Raw genomic sequence first — 19,787 nt, forward strand, 5'->3', positions numbered from 1 at the left:
TAGCGCCCTACTGCAACAGCATGATGAAGGGCCTGGAGTCGAGTCCCATATCCCGCATGATCTGGAGGGCTCTGAAGCCGCTGCTCATGGGGAAGATCCTGTACACCCCAGACACCCCTGCCACCCAGAGGATCATACAAGAGGTCAGCAGACCCTAATGAGAGAAACGAATGCTTAGTGTTGACCAGGACTCAAAGATTTGGACACACATTCACATTCTGTATTATTACTGTTTTAAATATTTTATTCTAATAGTAAAGTACATATTACATATTTTATATGACTTTTTGAATCTAGAGGAGCATCCTAACTGTCTCTCTGTTTGTCTCAGGTCAATAAGACGTTTCAGGAGCTCAGTGTGCTCAGGGACCTCGGTGGCATGTGGGAAGAGATGAGACCCAAAATATGGAACTTCATGGAGAGTAGTGAGGAGATGGACCTCGTTCGGGTGCGTCTCTCTCACACACACACACACACACACACACACACACACACACACACACACACACACACACACACACCTGTCTGAACACAGATAACCTTCCTGAAACAAAACACACTGTTCCTGTTAGTCGCCTCTGAGAACATGACTGTGCTGCGAGAAGCTCCAGTGGTGAACATCACACTGCCATCTTTTGGAAAAAAGCCATACTACATTTTAACCTCACTACTGAACTCAAATGGCACACAACGTGCGGCGCTCTGCAGGACGCACACTTATTGCTGGAGATCTTCATATCCTTGGAGAATTCTCACGACCAGTTTGTAGCTAAACGAATGAACTCGCTGTCACATTGCTATGTGCATGACTTTAATGCAAGGTCCTGCAGAAAAATTAAGCAAGCAAGCAATTAAGTAGATAAATAATTAACATTTGATAAAAACAAATATAAATTGGATTCATTTTTATTAAACTGTTATTAATTTAATTACTGATGCACATTTACTGTACTGCACAATAGCCTAATGAAATGATTTATAAAATATAATATAATAAAATGTAATAAATATAAGACTTTATAGAAAAAAACTTTGTTTAGCTTAAAAATATTTTAAAAATATTTTAGATATTTTTATAGTATTACATTTTTACAACATAAAGTTTTAATTATAATTAAAATATTGTAATATTTAGGTTTTTTTTTTACATTTACTTTTATATTTGCAGTCATTTATAGTACCATAAATAAATACATTAAAATTTGATTACAATAAATATTTAGATAAATAATGCATATAAAAGTATAATAAGTATGGAAAAATTTTACTTAATGTATAATAAGTATTTTCCAAATAATATTTTAGACCTCTTTATAATATTACTTTTCACAGTGTAAAGTGTACTTGTATAAATGTGTAAAGAACATTTTTTATTATATGATAGTTTTAACTTTTTTTTTGTCTACATATATTGATGCACTAATTTATACTACCAGAAGCCATTTGTCTTGTATGGCCATATAATATTTCAGTAATGAATTGAATGCTATTTCTCCTAAACAGACGCTCCTCCAGAACAATGCTAGTGCTCGCTTCTTTAACGCCAAGCTGAGTGGGACGAACTGGCGTGTGGAGGACGTGTCCAGCTTTCTGTCCAAAGCTTCAGAGGACACGCGTCCCCATAGTTCAGCGTACACATGGCGGGAAGTGTTCAACGAGACGGATCAGGCCATCCAGACCATCTCACGGTTCATGGAGGTATGCATGCATACACACTCGTCTTCATCAGATCTGACTGGTATGTTTATTATAATTGACTCGACTGATAATGGCACTGATTATGTGGGCATCTGATAATCGCTGCTAATCAATTAAATGGATCTAGAAAAACTGAATCTGTGTTTTCAGTTCGTGTCTTACTTTTCTGGGTCAGTGTGTTGCTCTGTTGAATAAAGAAACACTTCTCAGTTCAAATCAATTATGCTGCAAACCACCAATGGAGGTCAAGCCAGTCCAAAGTTAGCCGAACTGACTGATTATTTCATTAAATACTCGTGTTAACTTGCCCAGATTTGTTTGATTGCCAGAATTGCATCATTCGGTCACCCTGCCCCCGACTTCTGTCCAATAAACTGTTTATTTTCATTCTCCCCCGAAGTGTGTGAACTTGGATAAGCTTGAGCCGGTGGCTAATGAGGAGCGTTTGGTAAACAAGTCCATGCATCTACTGGATGACCGCAAGTTTTGGGCTGGGATAGTGTTTCCTGACATGCAGGCCAACACATCTGACCTGCCGCCCAACGTCAATTACAAGATCCGCATGGACATCGATAATGTGGAGCGCACCAACAAGATCAAGGACGGGTAGGAGACATGCGTTTCTGATTATGGAGGAAATGAAGGGGGTTTGAACTGAAGTCTTTGAGAGCTGATGGTTGTGTTTCGCTCTAGATATTGGGATCCCGGTCCTCGAGCAGATCCGTTTGAAGACCTTCGGTACATCTGGGGCGGCTTCTCCTACCTGCAGGATGTGATTGAACACGGGATCATACGAGCTCTGACCGGCAGCAAGGAGAAAACGGGCGTTTACATCCAGCAGATGCCTTATCCCTGCTATGTGGATGACATGTAAGAAACAGCATTCTTCAGCCTTTAAATTGAGCTAGAAATGAACTCTGAAACTCGGGTTTCATTCACAGTTTCATGCAAAAACAAATCAGCAACAATTAGGCTCTGTGCTGCATTGCTGTCTTGAAAGGGTTTTCGGTCCCTTAGATGTCACAGGATCCCAAATATGATCGTCTTCATGTAAGAGACTGACCCCCATCCTAATATCCTCAAGAGGCAGCTGTATTTATTCACCTATATTTCAATTTAAAATGTGAAAAATTATAAATGTGTTTATTAGTTTAGTTATTTTTCCTACTCTACTTTCTACTTTATTTATTTAATTACTTTTTTTCTTTTCTTTTTTAATCAAATTTGTCTCATTTTATTTTATTATTTATCTTAATCAAATTGCTGTTATTATTTGCTTGTTTCAATTTTAAATTGTATACATTTTTTATTAATTTTAAATATTTTACATTTACTTAAATTTTTTTGTTCGTTTGCTTGTTTATTTAAAACTCGTTTATATTTATTTAAATCTAATTTGTGTTGTTTGTTTATCTTTTTATTCTAATCAAATAGTTTATTTCATTTGTTTATCCATTTTTAATTCATTTAAAAATCTAAATCTATTTAATGTACTTTAATTTTAATTTTATTTATTTGTTTGAATCTAAATCTGTATATTTTTATTCTCTTTAATATAAAATGTATTTATTTATTTAAATTTAACTATTTTTTTATTTTGATTTATTTTGAAAAGTATCTTTTTTAAATAATTTATTTATTCATTCATTAATTTCACCCCTCTAATGCATTTAAAGTCAGCTGATTACTAAGTTATTAGATTAAATTAAAAATTAAATTAAATTAATGCATTTAGCAGACCCTTTTATCCAAAGCGACTTGCAGTGCATTCAGGCTTTCAGTTTTTACCTATCATGTGTTCCCGGGGATTCAAACCCCCAACCTTACGCTTGATATGGCAATGCTCTACCAATTGAGCTACAGGAACAGGAAGTTATCTCATACCAATTGAAGTAAAACCTCAAAAGGGGCCAATCTGGTGTGCTATACATTTGATTTCAGTAGAGTTAGGATGTTGTCAAGCTATAAAAATGTGATATTATAATAAGCATTAAAACACAGATGTTGGGTATAACTGCCAATTACTAACTATACTGAGCTTGTTTCAGTGCATTGTGAGATTAAGAGACGCGCATGATGCTGATTATGCCCTAAACTGTATCTTAGCAGATATCTTTTGAAACACACGTGCTCTTGTGTGTTTTATCAGCACCGAATCAGCTGTTGATTATTTTCATGCTGAAGGTGTAACCCATCCTGTCTGCTCTGCCCTAGTTTCCTGCGGGTGATGAGCCGCTCCATGCCTCTGTTCATGACTCTGGCCTGGATGTACTCGGTGGCCATCATCATCAAGGGTGTGGTGTACGAGAAGGAAGCCCGGCTCAAGGAGACCATGAGGATTATGGGTCTGGATAATGGTATATTGTGGCTGAGCTGGTTCATCAGTAGTCTGATCCCACTGCTCATCAGCGCTGCCCTGCTGGTGCTCATCCTGAAGGTGCGTATTGTCAAGGACTGACATAAAAATATAACCCTAACAACTATTTTACATGATTTTGTTTGTCATGTCTTGCTCAGATGGGGAATCTGCTGCCGTACAGTGATCCTGGTGTAGTCTACTTGTTCCTGGCCTCGTTTGCGGTCGTGACCATCATGCAGTGTTTCTTGATCAGCACGCTGTTCTCCCGCGCTAACCTCGCCGCGGCCTGCGGGGGCATCATATACTTCACTCTCTACCTTCCCTACGTGCTGTGCGTGGCCTGGCAGGATTACGTCGGCTTTGGAGCCAAAGTAGTAGTGGTGAGTGTAGATGTTATTTCTTAAATGTCATTTGCTTTGCCTTTTGCAATACCTATTGCAATACCTCAACATTATAGATACTGCAGACTATATAGTTCATGTGTTCTAAAGACCCAGTTTATTCTGTGAACAACTTATATTGCAGGATGTTTACATTACTGTAGATACTAGATGTACTAATGTTTAATCAAATGTTTATTTATACATTTGTTTTTAATTTATTTTAAATTAAATTTATATGCATTTATTTTAAACTAATATTTATTTGTTTATTGCATATTTATTTTAATCAAATTTTTAAATAGAATGTATTATTATTTATTTTATTATTATTTTTATTATTATCTATTATTGTTTTATTTTAATCTTGTTGTTATTAATATGTTTATTTCAGTATAATTTTAATGTATTTATTTAAGCATTTGTTTATTTACTTACTTTTTTATTATTATTAACAATTTTATTAAAATTAATAAAATGTGTATACACATTTTATTGAGTTACTTTAATAACATTATTTTTAGTTTAGTTTTTATACATTTATTATCACATTTTTATTCATTTAGTTTCATCTAATTGTTTATTTTTATTATTTTAATCAATTTCTATTCTTTATTTTCATCTTATTTTTTATTGTTCATTTGTATTCCATTTTTTACACGCCTGACTTCTGCAGTAAATGGATGTTTCCTGTCGTCTATTGAACGCCTCTGTCCATCTTTCCTCAGAGCCTCTTGTCTCCGGTAGCGTTCGGCTTCGGCTGTGAGTACTTTTCTCTGTTCGAGGAGCAGGGTGTGGGCATCCAGTGGAGTAACCTGTTCTCCAGCCCCATGCAGGAGGACAGCTACAGTCTCACCACTTCAATCTCGCTCATGCTCTTCGATTCTTTGCTCTACGCCGTCATGACCTGGTACATTGAAGCTGTGTTTCCAGGTACGTGGCTATTTGAAGAGATGTACTTTCAAGACATTGACAGCTTGGGGAAGTTTCTCATGGTCTAAAAACGTCACATTTTGACAGGTCAATACGGCATCCCACGACCCTGGTACTTCCCCTTCACCAAGTCATACTGGTGTGGAGAGAAATGTGGGGGGATTACATCAGCACCGACCAACAAGAAAGAAAATGCTGAAGGTACAGAAACCAAAAACTAAAATGTATATATACATATATCTTAACATTCCAGAATGCTCTTATATACATTAATGTTTTCAAAATTGGTCGACGTGAAAAATCTAAATACTGCATGCAAAGACTGATGAAAGTTTGATCTGTGTTCTAGCTGTATGCATTGAAGAAGAACCGGCTCACCTGGATCCAGGTGTTTTCATCGAGAACCTGGTGAAGGTTTACAGCAACGGCAAACTAGCAGTGGACGATTTGACTCTGAGTTTTTATGAGGGTCAGATCACCTCCTTCCTGGGTCACAACGGTGCTGGGAAAACCACAACCATGTACGACAACTCGGATCCTTTTATATCTGACGTTAATAATGTGATGATGTAAATAAGATAAGCTCAATATTTCTTGTTTTCTTAGGTCTATCCTCACTGGCCTGTTTCCTCCCACCTCGGGCACTGCTTACATCCAGGGCAAAGACATCCGCACCGATCTGAACACTATACGGCAAAACCTGGGCGTCTGTCCGCAGCATAACGTCCTATTTAGCATGTATGCTACACCAAAAACTGATTTTAGTAGCTCAGGTTTTTTGTATGCAACACAAAATAAAAAATAATAAGCAGCTTTAAATTTTAGACAATGTTCTTGTTCATGTGTTTCAGGCTCACCGTGGAGGAGCACATCTGGTTTTATGCAAGTCTGAAGGGTTTGCCTGAGGAGAAGGTGAAGTCGGAGATGGAGCAGATCGTGATGGACCTCGGCCTGCCTCATAAACGCAAATCTCGCACCAGCCAGCTCTCAGGTACGGAAAGTAGACTGTGTAACGGCAGAGATTTTGCTGTACCATTTATAAGATATGTTATTTTTAGGCTCATAAAAAGCTGCATTTATTTGATCAAAAATACAGTGAAAACTGTAAGATTGTGAAATGTTATTATGATTTAAAAAATATTGTTTTCTATTGGAATATTTTGTAAAATCTAATTTATTCCTGTGATCAAAGCTGATTTTCTGCATGATTTCTCCAGTCTTCAGTGTAACATGATCAATTTCATATGCTGATTTACTGCTTAAGAAGCATTTATTATTATTATCAATGTTGAAAACAGTGATACATTTTTTCCCTGGGTTCTTTGATAGATATAAAAAGTTCACAAGAGCAGCATTTCCTAAAAACAGAAATATTTTATTACATTGTAAATGTCTTTACTGTCACTTTTGATCAACTTAATGTATCCTTGCTGAATAAAATTAATATGCACAGTAGCATATGATTTGTTACTAATGAGAAAAATAACTTTACTGTGGTATAAAAGTAATCACTAGTGTTACACCCCAGGACATAATGTTTGTGTATTATGTTTGGCATATGTAAATTAAATTGTTGCAATGTTTTGTATTGTTTTGTTTCTCTTCTTTTCCTTCTCATTCCTCCATGTGGATTCATATCCCGGACGAGCCCCCGATTTGTTTCGTCTTTCTTTCAAACAAATTGTAGGACGTAACATTATGATGAAACTGTAACAGAACTAAGTGTTATTGTTCTTATAGGAGGAATGCAGAGGAAGTTATCAGTAGCGCTGGCGTTTGTTGGAGGGTCAAAGGTCGTGATCCTGGATGAGCCCACAGCTGGAGTTGATCCTTACGCTCGCCGGGGCATCTGGGACCTGCTGCTCAAGTATCGCCAAGGTAGGCAGATTCTGTTTTAGCAAACAGTGTCGTGTTGATCTTCCTGAAACGTCCATTAAGTCGTGTGGTTTTACCTTCAGGACGCACCATCATCCTGTCCACCCACCACATGGATGAAGCCGATATCCTGGGGGATCGCATTGCCATCATCTCCCACGGGAAGCTGTGCTGTGTGGGCTCCTCTCTGTTCCTCAAGACCCAGCTGGGAACTGGATATTACCTGACACTGGTGAAGAAGGACTTCGATCTCTCGGCCAGCTCCTGCCGCACCTCCAGCAGCACCGTCTCCTTCTCCAAAGCAAGCCTCAAGAAGGTATTTGGCTATAAGAGAATCTCCATATTTATATTACTGAAGCAGTCTAAAGTTTTCTTGGTGCCATATTTTGTGATTTGCATTGTCTATGCAGGAGGACAGTGTATCTGAGAGCAGCTCTGATGCTGGACTGGGCAGCGACCATGAAAGTGAAACCACCACGATAGGTATATAGCTGGGTCATTATAAAAATGACTGGAAATTAATCGAAAATTAAATCGAAAACCAAAAATCTAAAAATTTTAATCTATTACATTTTTTTTATTAAAATACTATAAAGAATACAAAAATAACACTGATATATAAAGTTAATAAACCCTTAAAGAGATAGTTCATTCAAAAATTATTATTAACTCACCCTCATATTATTTGTAACCCATTGGTTTTGGAGCAAAGCTCTAGTACTACACGCATTTTTTATGTTTTCTCAACTCTTTCCATATTACAGACATCTCCTTGATCTCCAATGTGATTTTCAACCACGTTCCTACAGCCAGACTGGTTGAAGATCTTGGGCACGAGATCACTTACGTTCTGCCTTACGAGTCGGCCAAAGACAGAGCTTTTGTGGAGCTCTTCCATGAGATCGACGACCGGCTCACTGACCTCGGCATTTCTAGTTACGGCATCTCTGACACAACCCTGGAGGAGGTAACGAATCATTGAAAACATTTCAAATCTCTTTACTTCATTCAGTTCGTTTCATGCAAGAGTGTGAAGATAATTGATTTGCATTTGATTATGTTGAGCAGATTTTCCTCAAAGTGGCAGAGGACAACGGTGTTGATGCTGAGATGTCAGGTGAAACCGAACACATTGTCAATGCTTTATGTAAACATTTAGCAGTAGTGTCTCTGGAAACACATGACTTACTCCCGTTTGTTGTGGATCAGATGGGATTATACCCGCACGCAGGAACCGCAGACATGCTTTTGGTGACCATCAGAGCTGCCTGAAGCCTTTCACTGAAGACGACTTTGATTTCAATGACTCTGAAGGTGATCCAGGTAGTTACTTTACCCATCCTTCATCCATCCCACTTACTTTAAATATATTTTGAAATCTGAACCATCTACAGCATGGCTGGTATTTTCAATTAGAAGTTAAAAAAAAATTTTTTCATTTGAATCAGTGTAATTTTACACTATTGTAGTGTTTTATTTTTATTTTTATAGTTACTTTTACTTTTATAGTTACTTTCATACTTTTTATTACATTTTAGTAATTTTGTTATTTGTTTTTATAATTTTTTTTTGTTTCTTTTTTCATGTCAGTTTCAGTTAGAATTTTCAGTGAAAATATAACTAAATTTTGAAATATTGCCTTGTTATGTAACTAAAATGAAGTCATTTTTATATTTCATTTTATTGCAGTTAATGTTTATTTGATATCAATTAGTGTAATTTTTTACAAATATATATATTGATTTTTTAGTTAATGATAACAGTAATTATTTGAATGCGCTTTTGTAAATATATATTTTTTATGTTATTTATTTATTTTTTGGAATTCATTTATTTCTGTGATTCACTTCAAACTGTCTGTTTTAATTAATCAGTTTGAAACTGATTCAGAAATTCATTTGTTCATTCATTTTATTGCTATGTACTCTTATTTTGGGGTATGTGATTTCATATGACTGAAAATAAATTATTATTCCTTTTGCTTATTTACTGGAAGATATGGCATTTGGTAAGCAATATTATGATTCTTAAACTGTTTGTGGTTGATGTGCACCTGCAGAATCTCGTGAGACGGACTGGCTGGGCGGTGCTGATGGTAAAGGTTCGTACCAGGTGAAGGGCTGGAGTCTGAAGAGACAGCAGTTTGTAGCTTTGCTCTGGAAACGTTTCCTGTACGCCCGACGTTCCCGGAAAGGTTTCTTTGCTCAGGTATGGTCTTCATATAATATTCTGTATTGTCTGTTTGCAGATCCTTAAATGTAATATAAGCCTACTTAAAAACGCATCTTTCCAGATTGTGCTTCCCGCTGTGTTCGTGTGCATCGCTCTGGTCTTCAGCCTCAATGTCCCTCCTTTCGGAAAGTATCCCAGTCTTGCTCTGGAGCCCAGCATGTATGAGGAGCAGTTCTCCTTCATCAGGTATATGCTACCATCCACACACTTGCATCTGCGCTTTAATTCCCATCATTCTCTGAGAGTCTAATGACTGGTTTCTGACTACAGCAATGACGCACCAGAAGACAGACACACAAACAAGTTACTTGAAGCTCTGATGGACAATCCCGCTTACAATGAACAATGTACAGACCAGCAAAACGCTGCGTGAGTCTTTAAATGTTTTTCCAATATTACTTTGTTATAAATGAAAAATATTAATGAATCAGCTTGCATCTAGAAGAGTCTTATATTTAATTGAATCTTTATTTTATTTGAAAATCAACTATGAAAATTCCTGTAATTAAAATCCCAGTCCTTCATTTAAATTATTTAGTTATTATCAGATAATCTCTCTATTTAGCGATTTTTATAACATTTATCAATTATCAGAAATTATCTATATAGATTTGCATGAAACCTGGTTTCTGCCACCGAATAAAAATTTTGACTTTTTCCCCTTTGAATTTCAAGATATTTTCAAACTAGTAATTGTGCATCAAGAAGTCAGTATTGCATGATATAAAGTCACAACTGTGAGAAAAGAAAAGCTGAATTGCGAATTTGTATGCAATTGCGAATTATGAAGTCAGAACTGGATAAACTCACAATAAAATAAAAAAATCTATATTTGACTTTAAGATTCGCAAATTTAGTTTTTATCTCACAACTTCGAGAAAATAAGTCAGCATTGCAAGAAAAAAATTCACTTGCAATTGCAAGTTCAGTTGAAAGAAAAAAGTCAGAATTGTCAAATAAGAAGTCACATCTGCTTTTTTTATTTGTTATTCAGTGGCAGCAACAGGCTTCCATCATTTTTTTAGTATCCAATAAGTAGAATAATTTTTTTTATTTTTTTTTTTGTGTGAAAAGTAGCAAATCATGTCCGATTAAAGATGGAGACTGGATGGTTCCAGAGATTCCCAGGACCATTCAGGACATCTTCGTAAAAGGGAACTGGAGTATGGAAAACCCATCGCCTCTGTGTGAGTGCAGCTGTGAAGGAAGCAAAAAGATGCTTCCCGATTGTCCACCAGGTGCAGGGGGTCTGCCGCCGCCTCAGGTAGACATATTCACCAAATACTGTGCTTCTTCAATAGCAGTATCGCTTTATCATGTTTCAATGTCAGTACAACGATCTCTTCTGATTTCCCTTAGATCAAAGTCACCATTAATGAAACCCTGCAGAATCTGACCACCAGAAACATTTCAGACTACTTGGTGAAAACATATGCACAGATTATTGGGAAAAGGTAAATTAAGACAATCCAGAAGTGAAGGCTTGCATGGTTCTCCTGGTTTTCATTCTCCTAACTCTGTGTTGTGTTGTTTTGTCTGTTTAGCTTGAAGAACAAGCTCTGGGTCAACGAATTCAGGTAAACTTATCAGTGCAGATCTATTATGATGAGAATCCAGTGGAAGATCAGGGCCTCAAATCTGTTTCTCATTGGCTGTTTTGCAGGTATGGTGGATTCTCATTGGGTGCTAGAAGCTCTCAGGCCCTCCCCCCTGGTGATGAGATCACTAATGCAATCGCTCACATTCGTAACCGTTTCAGTCTTCAAACGGTATGTCACCTGTCTTAGGTTTATGACTGATGTTTAAACACCAGCTAGGGCTCATAATCATGAAAGCAGCTGTTGCCCAATGTTTGGGATTTACCAGCTTTCAACCTGTTTTTATTGTGCAACCCACAGGGAACCGCGGCTGACCGCTTTCTGGGAAGCCTGTCGACTTTCATCCAAAGTCTCGATACCAAAAACAATGTGAAGGTGAGTACTGACAGGATGTACTCTATTTGTCTGACCTTACTGACATAGATGTCATGTTTGTCATGGGCATGATGAAAGCACACACATTTTTTTATAAGTTGTAAAATAAAGACTTCAGAAAACTTACTAGTGCTTGATTATGTAAGGTATTTATGTCCTTGTTTTAAGTCTATAATGACTAATATTATTGATATTTAAATAATGGAAATATATAAAGAAATAAAAGTAAATAAATAACTTGATAAAATAAATAAAATAATTGTGTGTGTGTGTGTATATATATATATGCATGTGTAAAACTGCAAAAAGAAAATACATTTATTCACAGGTCTTAATATCCTTGTTAGAGACACAATGAAACATTGTCAGTTGAGGCCAGAGTTAATCTATTTTTGTAGATGGACAGTCTATTATTATGCCTCATAAACATTGCTGATGGCACAATGTAAAGCAGGTGTAAGGGCTTTTGTTGGTTTATAAGAGTGAGAAGAGTAACATGATTGTGTGCTTTTGCAGATCTGGTTCAATAACAAGGGCTGGCACAGTATCGGAGCCTTCCTCAATGTCATGAACAATGCCGTCCTGCGTGCTAATCTTCCCCCCGGCCTGGATCAGTCCAAATTCGGCATCAAAGCATTCAACCATCCGCTCAACCTCACCAAAGAGCAGCTCTCACAGGTGGCGCTGTAAGTAACCCGGAGCGCAGATCATACTCCACTCCATTTACACACACAGTCTTGACATCTCTGACCTTTGACCCTATCTGCTTCCCAGAATGACGACCTCAGTCGACGTGCTGGTGTCCATCTGCGTCATCTTCGCCATGTCTTTCGTCCCAGCCAGCTTTGTGGTGTTCCTCATTCAGGAGAGAGTGAATAAAGCCAAACACATGCAGTTCATCAGTGGAGTGCAGCCCTTCCTCTACTGGCTGGCCAACTTTGTGTGGGACATGGTGAGGATTTTGTCAAGTGTTTTTATTCCAAACGTATCAACATCTTTTCACATTCCCTTTGTCTGATTGCATGTTTGTCCTTCAGTGCAACTACATTGTCCCAGCGACCCTGGTCATCATCATCTTCGTCTGTTTCCAGCAAGAGGCCTATGTGTCCTCCACCAATCTTCCTGTTCTCGCCCTCCTTCTGCTGCTCTATGGGTAAGACGCAAAAGATCAGCCCAGTAGCCTTTACTATTTATTATACACTACTGTTTAAAAGTTTATGGTCAGTAAATTTAAAGAAATCAAAATTAATCAGAAAGTGTCAGAAAAGACGTTTATAATTTTACAGATGATTTCTATTTGAAACAATGTTGACTTTTGAATTTCCAGTCATCAAAAATCCTGAAAAAATGTAGCAAGGTTTCCACAAATATTGATAGATAGATGTGCATATTAGAGTGATTTCTGAAGGATCATTTGACACTGGAGACTGGAGTAATGATGCAGAAAATTCAGCTTTGCATATCAGGAATAAATGATATTTTAAGAATATTTTCAAACAAAATACAGTTATCTTAAATCTTAATAATATTCCACATTTTTACAGTTTTTACTGTATTTTCGATCAAACAAATGCAGCCTTGGTGACTTCTTAAGAAAACATTAAAATCTTACAGACCCCAAACTTTATAGACTAGATTTTTATAGACTATATATATGATATATCTAAAAATATGTCACTGATATGCATGTGCATTTCTTTGTGTCCATCTAGGTGGTCCATAACACCCCTGATGTACCCAGCGTCATTTTTCTTTAAGATTCCCAGTACAGCGTATGTGGTTTTGACCAGTGTTAACATCCTCATTGGAATAAATGGCAGCGTATCCACGTTTGTCCTGGAGCTTTTCGGCAGCAATGTAAATTCATATTTCTCAGCTTTCCTGGATTATATATGTTACGTAATCCAAAACCCCTAAATTAACCGTGGTTTCTCCTCAATGTTTTTTTCAGGAGATTGGTGGCATCAACGACATCTTGAAAAACGTGTTCCTGATCTTCCCTCACTTCTGTCTGGGCAGAGGACTCATTGACATGGTGAAGAACCAAGCTATGGCTGACGCTCTGGAGAGATTCGGTGTGTATCCTTCTCACAAATACACTCTTTAGTAGAACTAATCAAACCTTTTTCATTTGTTAGAATAATGTTCTTTTTAGAATGTTCATTTAGAATTCCCGCTCTAAGTGTTTTTCCACAGATGTTGTTTGTTAAATGATTGCTGATGTTGATTTGGTTAGAGGCCCGGGTCAAAGTGATATCTAGATGTGGACATAACAAGTCCTGGATCATTTCCATGGAAAGGCATTAGGACTGCAGCTGCTCAAACATGTTTTCCTCTGAACATAATCGAATTTTAAGAAACACATCAAGGCCGTATGAAGCTGAATTTAATTTGTAGACCTTGGCGTGTTTCCAAAACCTAGCGAGCAGCCTTCTTTGGCAGTGTTTTTCAAAAGCAATTCATTCAATACCAAAAAATAATGACTCAAAAGTTCAGTCTAATTACTGACTGACTGAAAACTGAACATTTTGAACCCATATTTGTGTGTGCTGTGTATGTCTAGACTTACTGGAGCATTGCATCATAACTTCAGCAGCATGCACGCAACACATCATACTCTGTCTCTGCTTCTACTGACATATTTGTGCATGTTTTCAGGCGAGAATCGCTTCCGCTCTCCTCTGGCGTGGGACATGGTGGGCAAGAATCTCTTTGCCATGGCCATAGAGGGCGTGATTTTCTTCTGCATCACCGTCCTTATCCAGTACCGTTTCTGCATCAAGGCCAGGTGATGATACGTTCATACTTCAGTGCACAACAAGGGCATGTGAAACTGTTTGTAATGTATGTAATGTTTTGGTATTGATATAGGTCGGTCAGCACTAAACTGAAGCCGATCGGAGAGGAGGATGAGGATGTGGCCAGAGAGAGGCAGAGGATCTTGTGCGGAGGAGGACACACTGATATCCTGGAGCTCAAACAGCTCACCAAGGTCTGTGACAAACACACACACACACACACACACACACACACAAATGTCTTTATGTAATTTTTTATTTATTTATAGAAGATTCCATCTACATTCTGTTTTTTCAGTTATTTTTCTGACATTTACTAAAGTGGCTCAAGCCAGTAATTATTGCATCAGTGTTGTTGTTCAGCTCTATAATAATATTGCTCATCCTGCAGGTTTATAAGAGAAAGCAGAAGCCAGCTGTTGACAGACTGTGTGTGGGCATCCCACCAGGGGAGGTGAGATCATCTTCTTAGTAAATAAATAATAGCTTTTTGTTTAGTTCAGCCTGGTGTTGTATGATTAAACCGATGTTGATTATATAATGTTCTCTCGTCAGTGTTTTGGGTTGCTCGGTGTGAACGGAGCTGGAAAGACGAGCACCTTCAAGATGCTCACAGGAGATTCGGTTGTCACTAGCGGAGAGGCCTACTTGGCAGGAAAGAGGTGCATAAATTAAAACGGTTCAATTAATACTTTAAACACTGGGTCTTGTGACATTGAGGTTGTTAATATGATAGCGTAATGTGTTCCAGTATTAATGGCACTTACATAACATTTCAAAAATGTGTTTCATAATTTCACATTTCATAAGCACCAAACTCTTGGCTTGTTTTCTGCAGTGTGCTGACAGAGATCGATGAAGTGCATCAGAACATGGGCTACTGTCCGCAGTTTGATGCCATCAACGACCTGCTGACTGGACGAGAACATCTGGAGTTTTACGCCATTCTGCGGGGCGTCCCAGAAAAGGAAGTGTGCGAGGTCAGTTTTTAGGGAAAGTCTGACTACTGATGTTGCAGCTGGTTATCGAGGGATCTGATTTGTTGTTTGTTGGTTGCAGGTGGCGGATTGGGGCATTCGTAAACTGGGCCTGATGAAATATGTAGACAAAGCTGCTGGAAGCTACAGCGGAGGAAACATGAGGAAGCTTTCCACCGCTATGGCGCTCATCGGAGGACCGCCAGTGGTGTTCTTAGTGAGTGTGCAACTAACTGTATGATCATTTATTCAGCTTAGTGCATCATAATTCAAAAATGCATCACAGGTTTGTAATGATTTGTTTGTAGTGGAGCGCAGGGAAGAAGGCTACATGTAAATAATAAAATGTATAAAATGCCAAATAGAATACAAATGCAGACGCAACTATAAAATTGTGCATAATTAGTAAAAGTATAGCGAAATGAATAAATAGAAAAAGCTCGATGTTATTGACATTTGAAAGGAAGGACAAATTATGCAGTTGTGCATATTGCCAAGTATAGCAAAATAAATATAAGCTAAATAAAAAAATAAAAATAAAAGCTAAGTATTATCAACATTTTAAAGAAACTAAAGAAATTGTACATAGCTTTCAAAATATAGAAAAATATAGAAAAGCTAAATAGAATAAAAAAGCTGTGTGTTTTGTGAGGTGAATTATTGGCTGCAAAGAGCATTAACCATCAAAAAAGTTATTTCAGTCAATTCAAAACTATAAATATGCATTTTTACTCTCCAAACCCCCCAAAACACGGGTCTATATAGGTCATTTGCATTTCATGGAAAGACCTTATGTGCTGTTAAGTGCTGTTGTGTAACAGATTGGCCTTTTGGCAGACCTAGTTTTCCCAGAACAAAAGTGATACCCACACATTGGCACATTTTAATACACCATAAAGCATTTAATTCCTAAGGAACCGGGTTGCATTTAGCAGGTAAAGCGAGGCAGTGCAGTGCTCCAGTTTCCTGCTGGCCGTCAATCAGAGCAGAGGAACATGATCACACTCTTCCCGCTCTTTATGGTGTTCTGCTTGTGTTTCCTGCTGAATTTGTGGGCGATGGTTAACCTGGCTGTCGATGTGGTTACAGGACGAACCCACCACTGGGATGGATCCCAAAGCCCGGCGGGCCCTGTGGAACTGCATCCTCAGCATCATTAAAGAGGGACGCTCGGTCGTCCTGACCTCACACAGGTGAGAGAGTACCTCAGTCAGGGTGATCTATTCTTTCAGTCTGACTTCTTTGCATGACTTTGCTGTGTTTTTCTGCAGTATGGAGGAGTGTGAAGCGCTCTGCACTCGCATGGCCATTATGGTGAACGGCAGGTTCCGCTGCCTGGGCAGTGTGCAGCACTTAAAGAACAAGTATGCAGTTACACAACAGCATTTTGAATCATTCTAGAGAATCGACTCTTTTGAATCTGTTGGCTGAGCTCTTTTGCTGTGGCGCTTCCAGGTTCGGTGACGGGTACACCATCATCCTGCGGGTGACGGGGGCCAATCCTCAGCTGGAGCCGGTGATGGAGTTCATCGAGCGGGAGCTGCCGGGAAGCACGCTGAAGGAGAAGCACAGGAACATGCTGCAGTACCAGCTGCCCTCGTCGCTGACATCCCTCGCCCGCATCTTCAGCCTCCTCTCCAAGAACAAAGAGCAGCTCCACATCGAGGACTACTCCGTCTCACAGACCACTTTAGATCAAGTAAGAGAACTCTATGGGATATTAAAAAATATCCCATATATTGCAATATATATATATATATATTTAAAAGAAATCAATACTTTTCTTTCCACAAGGATGCATAAATTGATCAAAAGTGCCAATAAAGACATTTATAATAAAATATTTCTTTTTCAAATAAATGCTGTTTTTTTAAACATCTTTAAAGAATCCTGAAAAAAGCAAGTATCACTGTTTCCACAAAAATACTAAGCTGCACAACTTGTTTCAACATTGATAATCAGAAATGTTTCTTGCGCAACAAATCAGCTTATTTTAGTGATTTCTGAAGGATCATGTGACACTGAAGACTGGAGTAATGAGGCTAGAATTTCAGCTTTGATCACAGGAGTACATTACATGTCTATATATTACAACAGAAAACAGTTATTCTAATAATATTTCAATATTTTATAATAGTACTGTGATAATAAGCAAAAAAAAGATAAAGTTATTTATTATTTATTTTAAATTGTAATATTTCAATAATTCATAATATTACTGTTGTTAGCAAACACAACACACACACACACACATATATATATATATATATATATATATATATAAATAAAAGCAACAATTCAAAAAAGGAGAAAATTAAACCAAAAAGCTATTATAAAATTACATTATTTTAAATTTTGATATTATTAAAATATTACTGTTATAATAAGCAAAGATAAATAAGCAAACAAATTAATTAAGCACAAAAAATAAAAAAAAAAGCAATTATAAAATTAGTTTGAAATGGTAATATTTTTATATTTTGTAATATAACTGTTATAATAAGCAAAAAAAATTAATGAAGCAAAAATTTAGTTAATTTATTTCACAATAATATTGTTCTACTTTGTTTTACCAAATATAGGCAGCTTTGGTGAACACGAGAAACTGCAATCAAAAACATCTTGCGAACTTTTGACCGTTAGTGTAAATAAAATAAAACAATAATAAATAAAAAAAACTGAAGTTTGCTGAATAGCAAAACCTACAAATTTGCAGTAAAATATAGAACAAAAACTCAATTAAAATTACCGCACTATAAAGGTAATCTGTCGTGACTCACTCTGTTTGTCTGTTCATTTTAGGTATTTGTCAATTTTGCCAAGGACCAAAGTGACGAGGACCACTTAAAAGACATTTCCATTAACAAAAACGATGCAATCGTGGAAATGTCTCACCTGAATGCCTTCCTCCTGGACGAGAAGCCCAAAGAGACGGTGGTGTGATCCGCTGTTCGATGGATACAACAATCCACCTACAATCATGGGACTAGCGTGTCATTTTTTTTTTTTGTACTATTCAGTTTTTTGTTCAATTTTCAGCTGTGTGTGTTTGTGCCCACAAGAGGGCGCTGGACCTGAAGCACACTACTGAAACAGACAATGCAAATCAATGCAAAAAAAAGAAGATTGAAGTAAAATGAACGCTGATGACAAGGAGGCAGAGCCTGGTGCTCGTCTCTCCGTCGCGAAGAAACTTGAAGCTGTCCGCAGTGAATGTTTGATTGACAAGACATCTGCGAAAATATCAAGCAAACACTGCCAATGAGATCTAATGTTAATTCAGGGCCGAAGTTCATCTCATTTGGCGCAGGCTTCAAACTTTGCAGTTCAGCTACTACTCTTGGTCTTTGTACTTTACTTTTTTTAGACATGCATTTTATAACTATACTCAAAAGATGTTTGATGCAACGACGTGCAATGTTTCACTATTGTTATTACTGTCAAGTGTTTGAGAGTGTCGTGCCTTGAAACAACACTCCGCTAATGGACTCGAAGCGTGGAGCACACACTGTCATCATAGCTTCGGTGGTATTTACGTCTACTGTGAAGACGGAGCGGACGACTTAAGAAGTTAATTGCATGCTTTTTACGTGGATGACGTGTTTAGGACTCCATCGTAAGCTCAAGCATGTTCCAGCTTTGTTATCCTGACTTATTTCTATATGGGTTTCAACAGATGTTCACTGATCTTGAAACGAGTTTAGTGGGACTTTGTGGTTGTTTTGTGTCCACAACGGGCAGAAAGCAGAGGCGTGTTCATATTGTGTGAAACTGTACAGAAACAAATCATGTCCGTGCCAAACCAGGTCAGGTGGTTTAAAATCATAGCAGATGAACGTAGTATCAAGCAAATATGTTGTCGGTGTTGGATGTTATGGTATAGTGGCTCTCAGCAGGCTACTAAATGTTACTTTTTTTAGTTGTTTTCTACACCATGTGATTTGAAACGAGTTTTATTGTACAATAAGGCATTGAGAGACAAAAAATGACATTCATAGGCCTCTAGTACAGGAGTTAATGTTTCAGGATGTGCCTCCCAATCCTAAAAGCTTAAGTTTAGTTTATTATACCACTTTTATGATCTTGACCAATAGCACCGGTGTTCGCCTGCAGCGTGAAGTGACCAAAAGCAATGAGGTGCTACAGATTGAGTTTATTTTTCTAAATCTACAAGGTGCTTTTCAGGTAAACACCTTCAGAAATTAAGCAACAATCCCTGCTGCACATTGAATGACATGGAAGAAGCAGAAAAGCGTACTTTTTTGGTCCAAAACTGAAGCACTTTATAATGTTAAACTGGTCTTGACCTTCATAATTCACAAACAGGACATTTTGTGTTTAACAAAAGGTTAATAGACAATTTTAGATGTCCCATCGTGGCCATTATTTTCTGTGTGACAATGTATGTGTTTACATTTTAAATATTAAAAAGCTATTTCAGTCAGTCTTGTGTCCCTTTTCTGTTATGAGAGTAGAAAAAAAAGAGAATTGCAATAAATAATGTTACATAATGTTACTGAAATGTTAGTCAAAGACAAACTTTCTGGAGGTGTACTTGTAGG

The 19,787-nt window shown here is 37.5% G+C and overlaps 1 protein-coding gene across 3 annotated transcripts in view; it reads left to right on the plus strand.

The window, feature by feature from the left end:
- The window catches only part of LOC132144015 (phospholipid-transporting ATPase ABCA1-like), a 36,897-nt gene extending 17,228 nt beyond the window's left edge, over positions 1 to 19,669 (plus strand). The window contains exons 10-50 of one of the 3 annotated variants that reach the window (XM_059554711.1): positions 4 to 143; positions 332 to 448; positions 1,504 to 1,698; positions 2,099 to 2,304; positions 2,392 to 2,568; positions 3,913 to 4,135; positions 4,216 to 4,437; positions 5,166 to 5,370; positions 5,458 to 5,571; positions 5,720 to 5,891; positions 5,977 to 6,108; positions 6,222 to 6,361; positions 7,111 to 7,248; positions 7,329 to 7,561; positions 7,656 to 7,728; positions 8,010 to 8,212; positions 8,314 to 8,362; positions 8,455 to 8,568; positions 9,305 to 9,453; positions 9,539 to 9,663; positions 9,748 to 9,846; positions 10,552 to 10,741; positions 10,837 to 10,931; positions 11,022 to 11,054; positions 11,141 to 11,246; positions 11,376 to 11,450; positions 11,967 to 12,136; positions 12,225 to 12,402; positions 12,488 to 12,603; positions 13,163 to 13,307; positions 13,402 to 13,525; positions 14,109 to 14,238; positions 14,322 to 14,442; positions 14,640 to 14,702; positions 14,804 to 14,910; positions 15,087 to 15,228; positions 15,308 to 15,442; positions 16,315 to 16,418; positions 16,497 to 16,589; positions 16,681 to 16,924; positions 18,028 to 19,669. In XM_059554711.1, the coding sequence (XP_059410694.1) occupies positions 4 to 143; positions 332 to 448; positions 1,504 to 1,698; positions 2,099 to 2,304; positions 2,392 to 2,568; positions 3,913 to 4,135; positions 4,216 to 4,437; positions 5,166 to 5,370; positions 5,458 to 5,571; positions 5,720 to 5,891; positions 5,977 to 6,108; positions 6,222 to 6,361; positions 7,111 to 7,248; positions 7,329 to 7,561; positions 7,656 to 7,728; positions 8,010 to 8,212; positions 8,314 to 8,362; positions 8,455 to 8,568; positions 9,305 to 9,453; positions 9,539 to 9,663; positions 9,748 to 9,846; positions 10,552 to 10,741; positions 10,837 to 10,931; positions 11,022 to 11,054; positions 11,141 to 11,246; positions 11,376 to 11,450; positions 11,967 to 12,136; positions 12,225 to 12,402; positions 12,488 to 12,603; positions 13,163 to 13,307; positions 13,402 to 13,525; positions 14,109 to 14,238; positions 14,322 to 14,442; positions 14,640 to 14,702; positions 14,804 to 14,910; positions 15,087 to 15,228; positions 15,308 to 15,442; positions 16,315 to 16,418; positions 16,497 to 16,589; positions 16,681 to 16,924; positions 18,028 to 18,168 (5,738 nt within the window). In that variant the 3' untranslated portion in view covers positions 18,169 to 19,669. The remainder of the gene's footprint in view (positions 1 to 3; positions 144 to 331; positions 449 to 1,503; positions 1,699 to 2,098; positions 2,305 to 2,391; positions 2,569 to 3,912; positions 4,136 to 4,215; positions 4,438 to 5,165; positions 5,371 to 5,457; positions 5,572 to 5,719; positions 5,892 to 5,976; positions 6,109 to 6,221; positions 6,362 to 7,110; positions 7,249 to 7,328; positions 7,562 to 7,655; positions 7,729 to 8,009; positions 8,213 to 8,313; positions 8,363 to 8,454; positions 8,569 to 9,304; positions 9,454 to 9,538; positions 9,664 to 9,747; positions 9,847 to 10,551; positions 10,742 to 10,836; positions 10,932 to 11,021; positions 11,055 to 11,140; positions 11,247 to 11,375; positions 11,451 to 11,966; positions 12,137 to 12,224; positions 12,403 to 12,487; positions 12,604 to 13,162; positions 13,308 to 13,401; positions 13,526 to 14,108; positions 14,239 to 14,321; positions 14,443 to 14,639; positions 14,703 to 14,803; positions 14,911 to 15,086; positions 15,229 to 15,307; positions 15,443 to 16,314; positions 16,419 to 16,496; positions 16,590 to 16,680; positions 16,925 to 18,027) is intronic. The other 2 variants (XM_059554712.1, XM_059554713.1) reach the window with 2 other exon arrangements.
- Positions 19,670 to 19,787: the final 118 nt, after the last annotated feature.

The sequence above is a fragment of the Carassius carassius genome, chromosome 7 (genome assembly GCF_963082965.1).
Source record: "Carassius carassius chromosome 7, fCarCar2.1, whole genome shotgun sequence".
Classification (NCBI taxonomy): Eukaryota; Metazoa; Chordata; class Actinopteri; order Cypriniformes; family Cyprinidae; genus Carassius; species Carassius carassius.